At 42.3% G+C, this 22069-nt stretch overlaps 1 protein-coding gene across 2 annotated transcripts in view; it reads left to right on the top strand.

Moving 5' to 3' along the window:
- The window catches only part of RERG (RAS like estrogen regulated growth inhibitor), a gene marked incomplete at its 5' end in the record, with an annotated part of 92863 nt that overhangs the window by 55930 nt on the left and 14864 nt on the right, over positions 1-22069 (top strand). The window contains one exon of one of the 2 annotated variants that reach the window (XM_082280053.1): positions 21500-21556. The exons of the other annotated variant lie outside the window; for it this stretch is intronic. Within the exon in view, the coding sequence (XP_082136179.1) occupies positions 21500-21556 (57 nt within the window). The remainder of the gene's footprint in view (positions 1-21499; positions 21557-22069) is intronic. 2 annotated transcript variants of the gene reach the window in all.

Raw genomic sequence — 22069 nt, 5'->3', positions numbered from 1 at the left:
CTCGCCCTGTTCAGATCCTAGGCTCAGTATTCAGAAGCAAAAGCTCTCAGCCTGAAAGACTTTATTAGTGCAATCCCTGGTGACATCCCGAGGGTGCAGTAGATGTAGCTCTCCAGCAAGCCCTCAAGCTCTGCTGCTCAAGACAGGACGGTTCTCTGTTATGGGAGCTGCCAATCTTCCACTCCCCTGAGTAGCAGCACAGCAGCTTCTCCCTGTAACGAATTTCCTGCAGTGCAGCAACTTTCCAAGCTTCAGTTTCTAACTAGAGTATATAATTTAATGAGACCTGGAGCCCAAAGCAGGAGAAGAAACATCAAGCACGATGGGCAAAGAGTTCGTCCTCCTCAAACCTTCCTGCACTGGGAGAGAAATAGCTACTTATTCCACAGTGCTTTTGTTCCAGGGCAAATGTTGTTCAATGGGTACATTGAACAGGTTTAGGGTCTAACATAAAAACTACTATAACAAAATTGTACTGCACAATAACTCATTCTCATCATAATTTCTACTGAACTCAAAATTGAGCTTTAAAAAATTCAGAGTGGGGCATTACAGAAAATTAGAGTTCACACCAGACTCCAGAGCGTGGGATAAATATTCAGTATGGATGGGAAATAAGAGAACATGTGATTGTGAAGGGAAGGGTGAAATCTAGTCGCTTCTACATGTTTCTCTAAAGTTGCAATCTGAGAACATCACTTGCTGGAAAGATTAATAATGGGTAGTGGTACATGGTTCATGCCAGCCAGGGTTCACTGACTGTTTTCCCCTCTACTTAGAGCCAGTGACATCTCTGACCTGCTCTTCCCAGGGCTTTCAAAACCCAGGCATGAAGCAGCCAGAGTGGCCACTCCTTCCTTGTAACCTCTTTGGAGACAGCTGGAGAGCACAGAACGGCACCCAGAGCACTCTCAAGTTCTGGCACTGCTCTTCTGGGACTCATCACTGAGACCAATCCCATTAAATGTGTATCTTCTCTGGCATCCCAGAGCAGTGTCCTTTGCAACTCGTAGCTTAAAGAACCAGGAGTCAGTTTGGGACTTGGTGACCACTTAATTGTATGTGGTCCCTTTTTCTGTGTTATCCATATGCACAGATATGAACCATGCCTGTGGCTCCAATTTTGCTAAAAATATAGATGTATATAGCCAAACATGTATCAGAAATACCTAAGTAATTTTTCAGGTAAGGTACAGCTATAGAAAAAGATTCTTGCCACATCTAGACAGATCATTGCAGGCACACTATTACGAGCCTACTATTTGTACCCCACGTGCCCTCTGGATTTTTGGCATGCCCTTGCTGTCATGCACCTTGCATTGCTCGTTGCTTTAAGTGAATGCTGTTGATAACAGGGAGTGATTTGATGGCAAATTGAAGGAACGTTTAATCTAATCAATGCTTGCTTTGAACTCCTGCACTGTTAGGAGGGTTTGTCAGATTACAGTGTTTACACAGTGCAGCTGCTACTCCTGAGCCTGCACATTGTACTTTACTTAGGGCTGCTTGGAGGTGCCAGGAGAGCTCAGGGCTGTGGGTGTGTGTGCAGAAACATCTGGGTGCTTTTTTGCAACTTATCTCTGCTTGCACAACTAATTCCAGAATCCTAAGAGAACCTGCTGGGAGGGAAGTTCAGTATTTTTCTCCTGATCTCTCTCAAAGCCAGCCAGAACAGAAGCATGTGAAAGGACAAAGCAAGCGAGCAGAACTATTTCAAACTTCAAAAGAAGTGCTGAGCAATTTCAGTTTACAGAGAAGCTTGAAGTAACAGAGACAAATAGACAGATTAGTTTGAATGAAATCAGGATGGCATTCAAAGTAACTCTGAATGCTCTTTTCCCTCATAGAACTGTAATTAGTGAATGCAATATACTTCATATTTTATGAAAAAAAAATGCAGGAAATAAAATCTTAACATTACTAAAATATTTAGCCTATGCAGTAAAATGTCACAAAGTAGCATTTCCTGATGGAGTCCAGAACTGGGGATGTCTTTTTATGTCAGCTCTGCAGGGTGGCTTTCAGCAGGTTATGCCATGTCCATATACCTCGTGTTTATCATAAAATGGTAAAATCTATTCTTTTAGTGAACAAGTCATCTTGCACAACTGTGAGTGAAAACAAAACTAACAGCTCATACCAAGTATTTATGTCAACTTGCTTATGGAGCTGAAAACATCACATGGAGAAGAGCTACATGCAAGTCTCTAATTGTGACACATTAACTGGAAAGCAGGAAACATCAACTGCTTATCAGCAATAAACTGGCAGGACTGGCATAATATTTTGAGAGCTCTTGCAGGATTTAGGAACCCAAAATTTAGCTTATATAAAATCAAGGTAACAACAGAAGGAGGGCAATACAGACCCTAGGTAAGAAACTAAGAAAAGAGTAATGCCAAAAGGGATTTGGGAGTTGCACTGAAGTATCAACCAATCAAAAGCAGTAACATTATATGATTGTAAAACACAGCAGCATGCATTCGGGTTTTTTTGTGAATGAAAGTTTACATTGATGTAGAAAGAATGTAACAAAAATATGAAGCATAAGTGTTGTTTCAGTACTTAAAGCATAAATGCATTTATGCCAGGCTTTCTTTTATTAATGTCATGTCTTGTTGTAGTCAAAATGGATGTAGTGGGAGAAACAGGACAATAAACAACAAAAAAAAAAGACAGGGGCTCAGTGAGTGAATATGTAACCAAAAAAATTAAAGGATATGAATAATCAGAAAAACAGCAATACTAAGAAAAATTAAAGCTACTCTCTAAGTCTTACTCTCATAAAAACCTCTTTTTATAAAGGGAACACACCAAGAATTTTATTTATTTATTTACTTACTTTAGACTGTTCTAAATGCTATTAACTATAGAACAAACATCCCTGTGTTGTTTGTGGAAACCAACTGAAAGAATGCAAAGCAAATATGCAAGTGAACTAATAACCAGTGTTTATTCAATTACTGTTTTGTGCAAACAAGCAGAGTGATTTAATATCAGTTTGTAAACATCTTACCCAAACTGCATCTCCAGTTGATCATCTGCATGCAAATCAGTTTAAAATAAACACATGCAAAACCAGGCCAAAATTCAAAGGAAAAAGCCCTCAAAAAATCAATAAGAAGGGATGAAAAATGATGAAGAAAATCAAGGAAAAGATAAAAGCAATTGTTCAAACTTTTTCTTGCTAAACAGTGTTAGAAAACTGTCAGCCAGAGAAAGACAGACACAAAAAAAATCTACTCATCTTGTATAAACTCAGTTGTGAATTGATAATGAAAGATTTTAAACAAGGCTGTCTGCCAAGAAGAGAAGTGGAAGTCCCAGCTGTAATTAAATATATTGACTGCTCTTCCTCTGGAAGTAGCAGAGCCAAAGCACCTCTTTGATGTCTCTCAAAACTTCCCCTTTTCTGTTGCTCTTCCAGTGAAGACCACCTGGCAGAATTTGGAACAGTGAGTGGACTGGAGATTTTTAGGGCTGGCAGCTGTTTCATTCAGGTGTTTGCATGAGGGGGAAAAGGATCTGTTTGAGGCAAGAAGGGGCATCCCAGCTGAGGATCTCCTTTCCTGCCTGCCAGGGAACTCAGAGAGGCAAGAAGGGCAACAGCTGCTCTCGGCTATCTCAAGGGAGGTCCTTACAGTGCCCATTGCTGGGCTCACTCCTGTGAAGGAGGGTAAAACAGAGGAGGATCTGCTTCTCAAGTACAGAGGTTATTAGCTTTGGTGAATAAACCATGTTAGCTGTGGATTTTAGTCAGGTATCCCCAGCAGTTAGAGCATGCGTGAAACCGAGGACATCCATCCTTTACTGAAACATTTGTGTTGTTCCCGAGCCACTCTTCAGGCTTCTGAGTTTTTCTACCTAACAGATACTGCTTGAGCAACCATTCAGCTTTCCCACTAGGATACTCCAAGGATGGAGAATTTCTAGGATATGATGCAGTACCTTACATCTGGACAAAGCAGCTGAGTCATTTGTTTTGAGCACTTCCTTTCAGATACGTCTCCCTTACTCTGTCCTCTCTCCTGAGGTGCACACCCCCAGAAGCTGGTGCCATGCCAGCTGCTCCAAACCCAAGGGGAAGCTGCTGCCCCTGAAGATGCCCTTTACCATCTGGCCATGGCCCTGGTGGCTGGGCTGGCCAGCTGAGGGATGCTGCAGGGTGCTTGCTTGGTCCCACAGCTCAGCAGGCAGCATCTCATGGAGGAATCCAGGCTCTTCTTTCCGATCTACCTTATTCTGGAAACCTTCCGAATGTTATTAGATTCTGTAAGAGCTGACCTTTAAAAGTCAGTGGTGCAATTAACCAATCTGGCCAGCTCTACACCAGCAGCTCAGCTGGCCTAGAAGAGGCAGGAACCAGACAGTTCACTTCTGACTAATGTCATTACAGAAGGACAGGAGGTGGACCCAGACACTCTAATTAAACGGCAGCAGATCTGCTCAGCAGGCTGTTATGATTGAGTGCAAAGCAGAGAGACCATGCAAGACATGACAGAATCCCTGGGCTTCGTGTAGTTCTGTGCCACAGCCATTTCTGTGGCATTTGTTGGCAGTAATCTCTCATACAACTGGCAAAAGAAAGGGAAGGAAGGTATCCAAAGAAATGGGGGTCCATCACTGCCAATGCTCTGGTCTGGAGGCCTCTATCCTAACTCACCTTATCAAAACTAATGCATAAAAGCCCTCCCAGAATGGAAGAAAAGGTGGTGTAGGCGAGGGGATTGCCTTCACTATGCTTGTGAGACTCCCTGCTCTGCCTTCCTTTGCATGTCAGAAATAGCCCTGTGTGCAGTTAGAGCCCCTGAAGATCAGAGGAGTCATTTACTCAAGTCTGACTCAGTGTTTCCTTGTTGTAGGTCAAGAGCCTCTGGCCAGTGCTAAATGGTCACTTCTCTCTCTCCCTGTTCCATCTACTTTAGATATGGGCTTAAACAGCAAAATAGGAATCCTGCAGAAAGGTGAACCTTGTGACTCTGTTGGACTTTTTTTGCTTTTCCTGGCGTGTCAGATGGCTGGAATTTTGGACTGCATTTGTCAGTGTTTGCTGTCCTTTCCACTGGGGTTCTACTGACATTTCTTGCTTCTTTCTCCTGCTCACAGTGAATTGCCTCTGGTTCCACACAGGCCTTTGCTGTTAACAAATGAGAAAGCTCAGACTTAAAATTAACTATTTCTTACTTGCATCAAATAGAGCAGGCCTAAATTTGGCCTCTGTTTAGGCTGGTAAACTATTCACTCTGCAGCACAAACACAAGTCAAAGCTGGTGGTTGCTGATTGTTTTGGCCCCTCACTGCTCTCATCTCTTACGCAGAGAAGCAGAGAAGTTTTCTCAACAGTTGCCTTTGAAAGAACCACCTTAACCTTCCTACAGGATGCATTCTCAAGGAACCCAAATATCCTTAACATTATTGAAAGCTGAATATATTCTTAAATGTGGGCATGAACCCCTTGCAATTCTTTACCCCAGGGACAGAGATGGGGTCCTCCAAGTTATGATCCACTGCAGGAACCTAATCTATCAACAAGGCAAAAAAAAAATCATGGAGAAATTATCCTTGTGAGGCTAAAACCACCTGTAGCAAATAGATCCCTAACCCATCTTAGATATTAGCCTAAGTTTTCTTCCCAGTTTTCTTGCATTTAGCTGACTGTGCAGGTGGTCAAATACATGTTTCATGTCTGTTCAATAAGATGGTTGCAAGGCTTGGGCACAAATTTATTTAGGTTGAAGTATCTTGTTCAAAATCTTTTGAAACTTCATAATGATTTCTCACCTAAGAGTGCATCTGTTACTTGTCTTTATTTGGATACTGCCAGTAGAATTTGCAGCTGAAAAATATACTTTTTCACTTGCAGAAAAACATTGTTAGCAGGATTACCTCTGAGGAAACAAAAACCTCTAGACACTTTTCTACTTGCTCCTGATTTATTTCTGTGGTTTTCACATCTGCTTTTCTGTCCCATATAACATACTCTTGTTCATCCAGTTCCATATTTGTGCACAAAACTTCTAATTATTTTAAGTGGAAGCTACAGGCATGATTACATGTATTGCAATAAAATCTACAATGAAAGTCTAGACTGGCATAGATGCAGTCGACCCTGCAAAGCTAGTAGGGAGTGTACCTCTTCCTGGAAATAATAAAAATGACAGAAACTTCAAGGTGTAAACAGAGATTGAGGGCCAACATTTTTACTATATGTATGTCTCTAGAGCTGCAAAAAAGTGCCAGGAAAATTGGTGCTTCTGGAAAATCCGATTAGGTCCCTAGCTGCATCTGAAAATCTTCAGTATGTTTACGTTTATGATGAGAATCGTCAACTGAAGCTAATGTTGGAATTGGGCCTTTGAAAAAAACATGACCTCACTGAAGCAATAGAGAAGTCTTTCAAATGCCTTTTAATAATTTCCTAATCTTTTAACTTGGTGTCATCCAAAATTTTGACAACCATAGACCGAAAGGTGTTGTAGGAGTTTGCTCAGATTGGGCTTTTGGAGAGAAATATACTTTATGATCGTACAGAGCAGTGGAAAGATCATTTTGCCAGGAATAGGTAGAAAAGGCCCATGGTCTGTGCAGCTCTGCACCAATATCAACCCTCTTTTTATGATTACTGACCAAAGGAGGGAAAAAAACCCTCATAAAGGCATCAATTCAAGTCCTGTTGGAGAGAAACATAAGAAAGTTTATCTGCTACGTAATCTTTTCAAATGGAATGAAAGTAAATTTAATTTGACTCATCTACAGTCATAGCCTTGTTCTCTGTGTGGGTAGATCACAGCTGACTTGCCTGTACTGGAGAATCAAGACTCACATACAGAAATCCAAAGACCAGTGGGAAATATGGCCAACACTATTTGGATGAGTAAGGGGAGAGAAAGGATATGAGAACATCATTACTAAGAATTGGCTCAAACCTTAGTTAGCAGAAAAGTTTCCATATTTTTTTGTCTAAAGATCCTTATGGTGGAAAAAGAAGGTCCTTCCTAAAAAGGCAGAAGAAATATAGATGAAGCACAGTAAAGTGGAAGCTTGCCATGAAAGTTAACCTAAATTTGAAGTATTTCAGGTTTTCTTTCACAAAATGGGAGGGGTCACTGAGAGGGAAATAGCCTAAAATGGCAACATTTTCATGGAAAAAGTTCCAATCAAATCCCTACTGGCAAGGGCAGTAGAATCTGTAGCAAAACTCACTTTTCTTTACATACTTCTTCTGCTTCCCTCATAGAACTTTGAGCACCCTGTCTTGTCCCCTTCTCCCCAGGCTGTGATTTCACTATGCCAGTGTTTTTACCCTGACCCCTTTGGCACAGGGCCCTGGGTGCCACTGTGGATTCATTAATTGCCTGCCGTGGTTTACAGCACGTCCATCTGCCATTCATCAGACACTCTGGCCACAGCCTGTGGCAAGTGAGCTTCAGTCTGGCAGGGCAAAAACCAGCTGAATCTACTCCTAGCCAGCAGCTATTGTCCATGTTTCCTTAGCTGTGTGTCCATGGATGTCTGTGGGATGTTTTACTCCTCTGTAAGCTATGTGCTTGCTTTAGTAATTAGCCTGAAGATCTGCTGGAATGAATAGATGGGGGCTTTGGCTTAGTGAGGAAGGCATGGAGAGGCAGGTAAGCACTTGGAGTGATGCCTCTGACCAAAACTGGACACTTGTAAAGGACCTGCTTCCAAGGGATCTGCCAGTACAATCCACAGCAAGTGCCTGAGCCCTCCAGCAGTTACTGGTGAGTGGCTGGGATGTTCCCCACCAGCATCCAGACACTTGTGGAAGGCCCAGACAAATCAGGAGAGCAATTAAAGATTAGGGAGAAAAAGTAGCCAGACACTTTTTGAGGAGTTCTCTATGCAAAAAGTCAAAATTTGGCCTAGCAGTCCTTTTCCCAATGATTTTTGAAGTGCTGTAGTTTAGCCAGGTTTCAAAGACCAGGAGGTAGCCTATCCACACAAGAGCTGTGGACACATAGCAGTTGTACTTTAATTTACATGCACTTTACTTTAATTTACATACATGATTTTCCAGGCACAGGCAAGCTTTTCTGAGCCATGAATGGCATAGGAAGCACTTGAAAAATTAGTGAAATATTTGCAAGAAGACATTGGAGAGATGAGAAGCTCTCTCTTTAGGGAGACCACTCTACGGTTTTCAGGAACTTAAGCTAAGCCTCCTTGTTTTTAGCTATTGCAGGCACGGGGATTTCAGTCTTAACTTCTTTCTTGTAGGGTTGGCTCTGCTGCCCGTATCAGTTTGAGAGCATCACTTCTCTCATTGTACCTCAACAACTCCCTGGGGCAGGAGCTTCAACCTACACAAAGAAAGGACAAGCTTTGATGACTCCAGTTGGTTGTGCCTTAGGCTGCGTTAAAGGAAAGAGGAATTCAGAGGGAAAGTCATCCCAGAAATATACCCAGCTGCATTGAGCAATGGCAGGGCACTTCCCAGCTGTTGAACAATTTAACAGCCCAATCCAAAATAGCCTCCTGATGCATGTTTCTCTAGGAATAATTTCAGCGGCATGTGAGTTCTCTTCCCTTGCATTGTCAGCTTGATTTCCAGGAATGTTTTTCTTTTTTTCCAGCCAACAGCTCTCTGTCTCAGTGGCTTATCTGATAATAGCTTGCAATGGGCCTGCTGCTTCTCTGCCTTCCTGAACACACAGTCCTGGCCATCTTATCTGCTCTAGCAATGAGTGACATCTCTTTATATGTTGTACTTTATCTAATTAAAATGAGAGTACATTGTTTATCGCTTTCCTGGCCAGACCATGCTCATTCCTTTAGAGTAGTGAATTATTCAGCTCTTCTTGCTGCTTCTCTTGGGCTAAACCCTGAAGGATGGGAGGGAAGGGAGTTCAGAGAATGGGGTGGAATAACAAAATTCCTTCTTGAGCTCCGATCTCGATCTCGATCTCGATAACGGTGGTGAGAGCAGGAGTTGCTGCCTTGACTGCTCATCCTCCAGGACAACAGGTGGAGCAGATAGAGGGGAGCACGACAGAGCAATGCTGCTGGGGGGCACAGGAACAGGATTGCTGGGTTTTATTGTTCCCCCTAGGGCTCCAGGTACTGAGGCTTCATCATATCTGCCCTAGGTGGATGAGCAGGAGGTGCCTCAGCCCTCCCAGGTGCTCTTCCATCTAAACAAAAAGCCTCCAGGGCAGGACCCTACCTGTAAGTAGAGCTTAAAGACCATATCTCTTCTTCTGTTTGAAACCAAAACAGTAAAGAGGGGGTTTAAGACTACTTTAAAAAATAACCCTTGCTCCCGTAAAAAAGGTAAGAGAAGCTTTCAACTCAGCTGGAGCTGAAGAGTTGACCCCCCACAGCAGAGTCATTTGTGACCACAAGGCTCGTCTTTATCTTCTGGGGAGGCTGTGCTGGGATCCATCAAGAAAGTTAAAAATGCCATCTAAATTTGCTTCCTCTTTTAAAAGCAGTAAGGAACCAGGAGTTATAGACTGTGCTTGCAGTCTGTAAACAGCTTCTGGAGGCACATTTGTGAAAGCATTGTTTCGGCATCCAAGTGCTATTTATATTTCTAAATCACTTCTGCTTTGTCAGCATCAGTCTATCTGCAGTGATAATCCATTTATCCCAGCAGCAATAGCATTACACACAAGTTCCAGATGAAACTAAAAAAATGGGCAGGGAAACTAAAGGCCAAAATTTTCAACAGCTGCTTGGGGACTGAAAGAGGATGACAGGCTGCAAAAAAAATTTCTAGAAATGCTCTAGTGTGAGAGAAATCACCAGGTGTAGCAACAACAAACCAAATAACAACAAAACCAATGAAAAACAAACAAACAAGAACCAATCAAACAAAAACCCACAACAAACCAGTTGTGGGGAAAGAGCATCTTTTGAATCAGGAGGATTTCATCGATTCCACGCAGAGTCCATCCCCACACACAAGTGAATCAGTATTGCTGGGTGGGTGCACTTGGAGAACCACAGACTGGGGAGTGACAAGAGACTTGGTGGGCAGGAATGGACAGGATTACACTGGGAAAGGGCATCCTTTCAGCCCAACACCGTTTAAATACTATTGGGCATCATGCTGGCTACCTCTCTGTTCTGCCAGGCACACCAATAGTGCTGAAAAGGTAACCACCCATTATTCTGGGCAAAGCCAAACCTAAAGCATGGTGAAGCAAGGAATGTAAACCTCCTCTTGGACTGGTTCCCTAGTCACTGCATCAGCTTTCATTATGAGCAGTTGGAGGTTCTCTTCCTTGTCAAATTGCAGGGTCCCAGGGCTCTGTTTCCTCATGTCTTGTACGATGTCCTCGTGAGCAGCCAAGCAAACACCGATCACTGCACTCAGTCTATGGCACTCTGCAGGGCAGTAACAGGAGAAATAAATGCATTCTGTTCTGTTCAAATGCTGCCAGAGGAAAGTGGAATTGTTTATATGCTCTCTGCTCACTCTGACAAGAGCATGGGGTGAAGCTGAGGAAGTGTTCTTAAAGCATTAGAAATAAAACTTTGCCGTCAGAGGTTTATCACACTGGCCTGAGAAAATAATAGAAGCAAATATCATCATAATTGCAAAGAGCTGAAGGATCTTTGAGCCCCTGACACTGTTACCCGCTGTGGTGGCATGTACCTACCAAGCTTCAGGACAGAGGGGAGGATCCTTGAAGGGAAAGATGACACAATCCCCTTGCAAAACTGCTGTGGGATCTTTAAAGTCCCCCTAGAACAAACAGGAACTTGGTGTTTTCAGCCTCATGTAAAAGGAATGAAGAAAATCCCATCACTAAGGTCTCTTCAGACTGAATAAACCACTGAATGAGATAATGACTGAAAGAGCCCTGAATATATGACTTGTTATGTTTCTTATCTGTGTAGTTTCTATGGACAAGAGAATCTCAGATAGCTCCTCAGACTTTTGGGGTATAACTCATTATTCAGCATGGATAAATGTAGGAAAGCTCCCTCTTAATGCAGACTTTTAACTAAGTGCAGCTGATTACTCAGCTGAGACCAGAAGAGCAGTCCCTGTAGCTCTTGCACTCTGGGGAGGCAGGGCCAGGTCTCCTGGCAGCTGTGATGAACATCATAAACTAAGTTATGTTAATGCTCCAAGTTTCAGACTTGAGATAAGTCCGAGGTTTTACGACATCCATTATCTACTACTGTGTCTTTTACTTTGTTTGAAGACATGCAGTGTTTATTAGCTGAATGCCCTTAAGCATTGAAAATGAAAGCAGAAATTTACCATTTAAATTTAGATTATGCTTCCCCCCTGCCACACACACATGCATAATTTTAAAGTTTACTCTGAACAGTTCCCAGGATTGTGTGTCCAGATTCCAAGCAGAAGGCTAATAATAACCCCTGCATTATTATAGGCACTAAATGGGTGCTCATAAAACTCTAGCTGCAGCCAGAGATAGGAGAAGATAGTTGTTTATCAAAACAATGAATTAGTTTAAATTCATTTAGTGCTGTCACTAGCACTGGGAACCAAGCACAGCACTCTGTAGTGTACTGACTGGACCACTTAACCATATTTATCTTTGCCCATTATAACATGGTCTTATAGGAAATCACTGCTTCCAGGGTCTGGGATTAATTAATCTTCCTCCTGACAGAGGTTGTATGGGATGAGCAGTGATGTGAGACCAGGCAGATCACCAGTTAGGCTTCAGATGTAAACAGGCCTTGGTCACTGGTGATTTATGAAGAGTTGCTCTCCACCCACGCCTGTTCTTCCATCCTGCTCCACAGAAGAAAAGAAGTGATGCTGGGGGTGATACTCTTAGATACCATTAGGTAGCTACCAATTCCATCTCCCTTAAGGTCACTGTTCTGCCTCTAGGAATGATATCTCTACAGCCTGTTAGGAAACCTTTATTCAGACTGAGCTTTTGTCTTCAGCTCATCATTTCTACACTTTGCAACGTAGTTCTTTTTACTGTGAAAAAGATGTGGTCCATAGTGTTTACCTTCCATTTTACTTCAGTTGTTGATCATAGCTTTTCTATCATTCACTTTTATCATCCTTCAGCATTGCAAACCCTACTGTGGAAATACCTCTTAAAGAGCTTCTCTGCTCCTCCTGCTGTCTCTTAATCCTCCAAGTGTAATGGCAAAGCTGTTTGCTCTAAAAAAAAGAAGATTAAATTGCTGGTACAAACAAAAGTTCGAGATTCCAGGTGGCAAGCAAATAACAGGAGCAGGTGTCTTTACAACACAGAGAAAAGGAGGGAGGGTTAAAAAAAAAAGAGCATAGCTAAAATATGAGAACAGCCATCAGGACGCTTGCCAGCACTGTCCATGAGATGCTGGAGGCAGCTGGAAGATCACACATTGTACTGCTAGTAAATAGTCACACAAGCCTGAGAACTGTCATGGCTTATGTCACTGTTTGATACCTCTGTTGTCACGTGCATTTCTCCATTCATTCCTCTGGGAATGTCTCCAGGTGTCTGGTTCAGGTACTCGGCAATGGGCCCCTCAGAAAAAAAACCAATTCCTTACCTTCTTCCTGAAATTCCAGGTAGCTAATAGCTGATTTTGAAAAAGATGGGTCCCCATAAATATTGTGTTGTGCACTGTGTTAAAAAGATGTAGCATTTATCAAGGCTTATGTCCCCAGGCTCATAAAAAAAAGAGGATCATTGAAATTCCATGAGTCAGTTTTCAGTGTATTCTGTTGCCTTAACTCCTCATCTTCCTGTGACACAGGCACCTTCCAGGCATGCATCTATTGTCTGATTTGTGGCACATCAATCAATAGGGCTGGTACAGACTTCTAGTGTTCACCTAAGCTCTTTTGCCAAAGAAAGGAGGACATGTGATCTTTCAAGATCTTCCTGAATATCCTACTCTGGCTGGATTGTAATCGCACTGCAAAGCTTTTCCAGGTTGTCTGAGATTTCCATGGAGCCAAATCCAGAAAGCCAAGGTGTCCGTGCAGAAGAAATGAAGTTTATCACAGAAAAGGCCAGGGAATGGTTTGTTTTTAATTTGATGCAAGCTGGAGTCTCATTTGATATAGTATACATAACTTAAAATAAGAAAATTTTTATAGTCAGGTTGAGAAGAGAGTGACAGCTAGTCTGTTCAGACTCTGACCACACAAACACCCAGTGCTGTCTACCAGCATGAAACATGGAGCTCTGTGTCCCTTTATGCCATTTCTTGTTGCCATTTGACTTAGTGAATCAGTAGCAGAGCAAGGCACTTTGACAGAGGTGTTTTTTCTGTTGTGAAGATTACAAGTACAGGCAGTGATTCAGCATTGATGCTCACAGCGTGCTGGCTGCCCTCTCATTCAGGCTGACTCGCTAGAGCCTGATAAAACTGTATTTTTAAGCATTTAGAGTTACTCTAAGCCTTCAGCCTAGTAGCAGAGTAAGTTGTGCCTTTGCAGAGTGCCTTTGTCATACTGGAATGTACCATGTGAAGCAAAATGTCTTTTGCTCCTGGCCAGAACAGCAGTCAGGAGGAAGTTGAAACACCAGCCAGCCCTCAGAACTATCAAATACTAACCCCAACAGCAGGCAGGTTCCTTGAGTTCCTTAGGAACAGCCTCCCCCTCAGGCAGGGCCAGGGTTTATGGCCAGGTTGCTGCTGGCAGCCAGGATGTTCTCACAGAACAGCTGGGCCCTGCAGACCGGTCCCTGCCCTGACCACGGTCTCACACAGAACTCTCTTTAAACTACGTTGGAAAAACTTCTTCATTTCCTTCGAGCATGAGACCGTGCCCCATCTCCTACTCCCTGGGAAAGTGGTCTGCAAGCCTCCCAGGACATGTGGACCTTCTCTAATAAGGCAACTTCACTTCTCTCCCCTTTCTTCCAGTTTTTTTCTATTCATCTCTTGGCTTCTGAGCATGGGAGCGGGAAGAGAGCAGGGATCGGACCAAAGGCTGGAGGAGAGCCTTAAAAAACCCCCAAAAAACCCCACTCTCTCACAAAAAAAAAAAAAAAAATTGCAACCAGCAGCAATATCACCACCAATAACAAAAAATCAACAACAAAACAAAAATCCCCACTTCAGCACTGGCCACGTGTGTATGGCCACTCCTTCTGGTGCTCACGTGTGGTCCTCCCTTTACACTGGCAGGGGATGAGGCAGCAGCTCCACACCGTCCAAGGAGCAATTCAAGGCATCTCCAAAATACCCAGATGGTCCTTTCCTTCAGGAGTGTCACTCAAGTGTCTCGTGTTGCCTACACCTTGTTTCAGGCTCAGCTCTGACAGGGTAAAATCAAGTTTGAACCCTTTTGGCCCACAGGAATGAGCTGAAGATGAGGAGCTGGTGCAGGCTACAGCAAAGAAAGTGTGCCTTTGACTTCTCCCTGTAGCAGTGAAGCCTGGATAAAAGGATCCAATGAATCTCCCAGATTTCTCCAGTGTAATACAAAACAGCACTGAATGAAAGAATAAGCAGAGGCTAGTAAAGCTGGGTTGGTTTGTTTTAAATATGCAATTCCTAAATTGCAAGTTCTTTGAAGGCAAACAGTGAGGTGTTGAGTCATTTCCTTTGAAAATCAAAAACCCTAACTTCCTTGCAAAAAATGGCCTTTCTGTTCAAAGTACATTTACCAACAAAAATTCATTCATGCAAAAATGCTTTCACAATAACCAGATCATCCTGCCGTTGAAACCATTATAGAATTCCCTCCTGTATCTCCTTTCTTTCTTTTTCCTTTTTAAAGATGACAAACTAATTTGACCATAAAAAGAGAGTGGGATGTTTTCTAAATTCAACACTGGAAGAAATGTAAGGCAAAGAGAACACAAAAAAGTTACAGCCACTGAAAATTGTGACATCTTGCCACTGTCTTATTGAAGTGCTGGATTTTTAAAGAAAAAAGCTTTCCACCCCTTCTTTCTTTTTTTTTTCCCCCTCTCAGATAAATCTAACTTTTTTATCTTTCATCTTGAGATGGAGGGTTGGGTTAGTGTCCAAGTTTTGTACTGAGAATCCTCTTCTACCTTCCTCTGCCCAGTGTCTTTCAAAAGAGCATGGAAATCCAAACCTTACCTGTGTCAGTTTTCTGGAAAAGCCACAGTTGTTCCCGTGAGATTTCATCCCTGAGGTTTTCCCTACAACGCCATCACAAATATACTCTGTCTCAGACACACAAACATCTGGAGGTGTTACCATTAACTGTGTTTTGGAAAACCAGTTGTGTTAGTAATAGCACACCAGAAAGTTCAGGCTTCACAAAAGGGGCGACAGAACAAGTTATACAATGAAGTCAGGAGAGAGAAATGGTACAAGTGTGTTCCTAAAATGATCAAAACCATTAGACACACCAGTGTGATAATTTATCTTTCACATGAGAGGAGACCTGTGGAACAAACAACTTTATACTGAAATTACATGTTATGGAACGGGGTAACGTAATGTAAATTAAGCCTCCTGCTTAAGCTCCATGTGCAGCAACCATTGTAAAAACATGCCTTGAGCACTGAAAGCAATGGGCAGAACATTACTACAAAAATCCTCCTGCTCAGTGGGGATGGGATGAATGACTGCTAATCAATAAAAAAATGAGAGTGAACTATCCAGGTGAGCATACAAAGAAGTCCAGCCTGCTGTTAAGACAGTCAAGATAAATATGTAAATACACCATGCCATGGAGTGTGCCAGAATTTCAGATGAGCTCCTTGAAACAGGTTACTTTTCCCCAGGCTCTTTCCACTCAGAAGTTCCTAAAATCACCTATTTCCCACAGCAGCAAAATGCAATTACCTCTGGGATGGACTGAAATTGCTGCTAACAAAAGAAATACTCCCCAAAACCTTGTAGTAGAAATTGAGAAGTGACGGTGACATGAAATGCACTGACATTTAGTCAGGCCAGAGTATGAATAACCTGATGGAGGCTGCTAAAAACCACAGCTGAGCAGGACTATGGTCTCTGTCTCTTCCACAGTAGGATCTTGATCTTTCCAAACAACTTGTGGAAAGAAGGTCAGTTGTTGATATCTGATTGAACAACCTACTGAATTATTATCTGAAACAGCCTTTGGAGTCCTACTGCACTCACATTCTGCATGTAAAATACTATTTACTGTAAAGATAAATCCAGTATACAGCACTTAATATTGTACATCTGAAAATAGATTAGTGGTTTTGAAATACTTGAACATGGAATGTTGGTTTCCACCATGATCCTGCTGTGGGAATTGAGACAGATATTTGAGACAGGTATTACAGTCCCTTTATGTTCCACCAGAACAAAAAGACATTTTTGGTGCTCACATTTGAATGCACAGAACTGAAGCCATTACCACTGAAGAAAAAGGCTTACATTACACAGTGAAACCTCCTGAAAGGCAAAAGCAACACGTTCCATCCCACAGCTGTCCAATCCTGGTCTGTATTTACTGTAGCAGAGTATATATACACCTATATATACACACACACTGTTATATTTAAATTGCTCTGTGGTGTATATAAGAATATATGCATTTGGTATTTATATTTAATTGATCTTCATATATAAAAGTACATATACTTTTTAAACTTATATTGGCAGTCAGTGGAGGACCTCCCTGTGCTGTTAAAGAAAAACTTTAAAATCATAAACAGTAATTTTTCTGAACAGCTCACTGCTTAAGACAATGACTTAAATATGCCTAAAACATGCATAGTTTGAAACAGCAAGGCAGTGTAAAACAAAACATTTTTAGACTTCATTGAGTCCCCCCTTATTTTTCTCTCTGATCTTGCTTTGCTCCATCAGATTTACTGTAGGAAACATCTAGTCTACTGCATCAGGTCCCAGCATCAGAAGTGACCACAGTGAGCAAACCAAGAGAGGAGGCAGAGAGCTGCTCCTGTGGATGTCTCACTCAGCCCTCACATCCCCACACCACTGAATTGCCAGAGATCCTGTCAGAGCTGAGTCAAACCCGGGCTCATGGATGCAGAGCAAGGGGCAATGAGTGCCCGTTTACATCCCTGATGGATCAGGATCAGAAAAGGACTCTGCATTACAAGTTCACACCTTCTCCACACACAGACACCCCCACAAGACTTTCACAAGCGAATTAAATTCTCATGGTTTTGCCTTGAAAACAAACCATTATTTCCCAAAGATGGACATAGAGCTGTTTGAGGAGGCAGAACATCACCTGCCAGAATGCAGCAGCACTGCCCTCCTGCAGACTGGAACTCACCACATCTTCCTGGGGGACTGAAATTCCAATACATAAAGGGCGTCTGAGAAGGTGAATGGGGGATGAACTCTCTAACAAAAATATAGCTTTTAAGAAAAAGTGAAATATTTCATTTCTGAAACTGCCTTTTGATCATTATAACCTTTGGTTTTAACCACTCTGGTGTCTCCTGCCAAGTGTGGTTTACTGATGACACATCATCATGGCACCAGGAATGGACTTGTTGATAAGTTAAATAATGGGACTACTTTCAGACCATTTTTATAGCTGAAAATTCTCATGGCATAAAAGAGTCATCATACAGTTATTTCACTGTGGAAAACTGGTATTTTTCTTAGAATAACTTTGAACTCTGTAACTTTTTGGGAAGGGGGTTGTTTTTCAAATAAAACCCGGCTTCCTTTCTTCCCCAAAAAACTCAGCTTGTATTAGCTGGAATGATACCAAATCCACAAAGATATGTATTCAGACAGATTGTAAATTTAGCTAGAGCATTTATATGTTACTAAATCCAAACAAAGATCTAAAGCAAGATGCAAAATATCACACACACACAAAAAAAAATCTCCAAAAGATATGGGCTGGGATTTTTAAAGCTGAGCAAGGGACTCAGCCACACAAGTTCGAAAGAAATTGATTAATTATGTGGTTGATAATCTTGGTTTATATGCCAGGTTAAATCCTGATATAACTTCATTGTCTTCAGTGGAGTTGCACTGCAAATGTAGTTGACAGATAGTCATGATTCTTCTCCAAGAATAACTTCTAAGGCAGAAGTTTTAAACATGAGTGAATGAAAGTCCTGTGCCAAGTTCTACCCTAATTTATACCCTGTACAAAACAGCTGACTTGGAAGCGAGGGTGTCAGGAAAGGCAGAAGGAGACAGGAGTCTGTTCTTGCTTCTCTGGGACGTTACATCAGTTCCCTTCGGGGATGGTCATGTCTCCGAAAAGCACAGCGGGAATCCACAGAGCAGTTTGGTGGAGATTCTTTCCTTCCAAGCCTGCAAGCTCTTCTATTTCACAAGCAGTAAGTGTCCAGGGAAGAGCCTGGACTAGTCTCAGTGGAGGGCCGTGAATTTCACTCCTATTAACTACTGTATCAGACTCTTGGCTGCTTCAAAATGAATTTGAGGATGAGCACTGGAAATGGCCGTTTTAATATGAATATTGGAATTAGTCACTTACTGTAATCAGAAAATAATGTGTTTCAGACAGTCTCAGCCTCAATGTCATTTTGAATCAAAACCCAGCATTTGGATTGGTTTTTTTTCAGTCTCTTGGCCTATTTTTGGCTCATTATTAGCATTAGAGTTAAGCATGTCTAAGTAAAACTGACTGGTCAAACAGTACACACAGCTTTGCTCAGGTGAGAGGGAATTAATGCCCATGTCAACTCATCTTTTATGCAACATTACTAAGGCCGTGGGGGAATTCGATTGCTTTGCCTGAAGCATCATTTAAGCCAGCAGCAGAAATCTGACTGCTACAGCTCTAAGTGTGGTGAATTGCTGATGTCCTCGCTCCTGATTCTTCTGCTGGCAGAGTTATTTTACAGAAAAGTGATGTCATCTGGCAGTGAGTGAGCTCAACATAAACAGTGTGGCTCCACAGTAATACCCCTGCTCTGGGGGATCATTGCTGGGGCAGGAGGCAAGAGCCAGCAAGTTGGTCTCCAGACTGACAGCCCAAGCACTTGGATGCCCTTCCCAGCTCTTCCCTCATCGTCTATTTTCAGTCAGATCAGGCAGCAAAATCACATACATTGTTTTAATATTCAGCTGGATGTCAGAGGCCCATCTGCTAAGCACCCCTAATGAGGCAAAAGTGAAGACATTTCCCGTCCAGCATAGTCTGCAATACTTATAAACAGAACAGACTCTGGATCAAGAGCATCTCACGTTCCCCATCTGTGCAATGCAGCTAGCTGCTAATCTTGAGCCTCATAAAAATGTGTGGAAGTGAAAAGCTTTTAGGATGGGCTGTGACCACTGCCATGAAAGAGAGCAGAAGTATTTTGGAGGAATTGGCTGGCTCAGAAGCAGGGAGGCTGAGCAGAGCCAGCCTTGGAGGAGCAGCAGTTCTGCCCAGCCCCAAGAGCACGTGGCTCTGAAGCTGATAGTTCCCCACTCACTGGGGTTGTGCTAAGGGGGTATTTTCTTCCCTTCACTGGGTCCAAAGAAAAGTAAAATACTTACAAAAATGCTTTATTGGCAGCAGTGCCTAGCAAGTGGCTCACTGTGCTTTCTGTGCTCCCCACTGAGATCTGCCAGCAGAGAGACTAATTGCCATCTGACTCTGTGCATGGCAGCCACCTCCTACCCTTCCTTTCCTTAGCTCAGCTCCCTCCTAAACATGTAATTATTTATGGATCTGCATGTGCTGGAGGTAAATACAGCCTAGCTTTCCGCTTCTCACCAGAGCTTACACCTGTGATCTCTTAATTCTTCCCCTCTGCAGCACTGCACACCTGAACCATTTTATCCTGTGTACATAACCGTGGGTTTCTCCTCCCAGGCTCATCTCAGTAGCTCCAGTCCAGTTCTACTTTTACTTCTTGTGGCTTGTCACCTTTGGGCACCTCCAAAATCAGCTCTTCTCCCTCTTTTCCTTCAAAGCTGCTGCTCTCCATGACCTGTCTTAGACATGCTTGACAGACTTCTAGTCCCCTCCATCATTTCTACTCTCCTCTCCAGCAATTTCCATCTACAGCTACAAGGTTGTCATAACTAAGTGGACCATGTTTAAGTATATATATAGTTGGACAGGTTCTTCTGCCTTTTCTCTCTCTCTTCATTAGCTTCTCCAGGTCCAGGCACAGGCTCAGGCACTTCCACACAGGTGGCCCACCACTGCTTCCCCTTCACAGTATGGCTGTCAAAGAAGAAAGCATTTTTTAAAGCTGTCCTTGACTAAGAAGATGGTAAGAGCAATTAGAGAAAAATCATGACCAAACTTTCAAAACAACAAGATGCTTGAACTATTCCAGCTAAGATAAAAGGTGCAAAAAAAAGTCCTGGTGCAACATCACCATGGATGGAAAATAAGCTATGAAGAGGTCATCTTCTTTTGGTGTGACATTCAGGTTAAGGGCCATGACTTGAAGAGTTACTTTGACTAAGAACTGCCACATCTACTCGGAGGAACAAGGACAGCATTTCAGCAAAGCCTAAGCAAAGACATCAAAAGTAGAATTTCCTAAGGAAAATAGAAACTTAAAATAATAGCAACTTCAAATTGCTTCTTGTGTGGTGATCTCATTTCCTTAGGATCAGCTTCTTATTACCCCTCCAAGTATAAGGCCTAGTTAATCTTCTTAAAACTAATATTCTGATTGTCTGATTAAGCAAATCTTAATTCGTTGGATTTATTCTGCAGGCTGTTGCCTAATCCTCCTGTTGGGCATAGAATTCTGGGATGTAGGGCATTCTCCTGGCTTCAGTTTTGAAAAGGATCAGAACACCTTTTCCTGTCCACCTGCAACCAAAAGAAGAATGGAACAATTGTATAGGTCTGATGGCAAGGGAAACTTTTCCTGTAGCTGTAGTTGCTGCACTCATAGCTAGTGCAGTGATATCTCTGGCTTCATTTGCAGAAAGGGTTTTGGATGGTTTGCAGTGGTAAATGATTCGTTTACATCACTGGAAATTCAAATTGCTGCTTAGTTTTAAATTCAAGAATAATCAAAGCCTGTGTAAGTTGTTTTTAAAGGGTTTAGAGGGATAGAAAAAAATTAAATACAAGAACGTGAATAGCAAGATCTTCACCTATAAGCTGAAACTAAGAACTACCTGTCCAGTACTCCAAAATCTAACCTTTTTTTTTCTATTTCTGCAGATTGATTAATAGCATGTGTGGACCATTGCTTTAAAATATTTTATCTGTTTGCTTCAAGTAGGCAAAACATGGAAGTTAAACTGTTATGAGGAAGGCATGCCAAAATAGAGAAGGCAGCTATTTAGCCAATTATTTCTGCCTTACAAGGTTTACAATCTGAAAACAAGTCTTCAAGTGTAAAATTGTTTTGAACAACCCTCATTTTGAAGTGTCAAAGCTGGTTCCAAAGCTGCCAACTCTTTTTCCACTGGTTATGGGAAACCTGAAGCATCCAAAGTAGCGGCTTTAATGTTGCAAAAAGTTCTGCTTTGGTTTGGTTTTTGTTTTGTTTTGTTGCCCCCCTCCAAAAGTGTGAAGTGGGCCACACACACTGACTTCTGCTCGCAGTTCAGGGGAGCTGCTACATGTCCACTCACATAGAAAACTTTGCTGGGAAAGCTTTGAAAAACCTGCTGAGTTGATGTCTTGTCCTTCTCACCCGAAATCTCTTTGTCCCTCCAGCTCTCGTCGTGCGCTTCCTGACCAAGAGGTTCATCTGGGAGTACGACCCGACGCTAGGTAGGTTATTGTGTCCTGGAAGCTCGTTGTGGAATGGCACAGCTGAAGCAATGGAAATCACAGAGTTAAAATTCCAAGCCTCAGTCAGCCTTGAAATTTGCTGTGAAAAGCTTCTCTATGGTCATTTAAAGCTGGAACAAGTTGTTACCCAAGATGGCAGAACAGAGAAGCAGTAACACTCAGACAAAAGCTGAGATATTGGATGAGGCACATTTCTGCCTACTCAGAAATCCATGGGAATTTTGCCATTGAAATCAATTGCTTTAATATTTCGCTCTTCAAGTTGTTTAGTGTGAGATCAGTTTTCTGCTTTTGAATAACCCAAACATCTTCTGCTAGAGTAAGATGACTGGGGTACAGATCTTAAAAATTCATGGCCAAAAAAAGGTAGGTTTTTACAGTCAGTCTACCTAGATTTAGGTAATTTTTTTGTCCTCACTTTCAAACATACATTGTCTCTCATTTTTTGGGTGACCGGATAGGGGCACCAATCATGTAAAGGGCATCCACATG

Source organism: Coloeus monedula, assembly GCF_965178545.1.
Source record: "Coloeus monedula genome assembly, chromosome: 4".
Classification (NCBI taxonomy): domain Eukaryota; kingdom Metazoa; phylum Chordata; class Aves; order Passeriformes; family Corvidae; genus Coloeus; species Coloeus monedula.
This window is presented reverse-complemented; position numbering and strand designations above follow the sequence as displayed.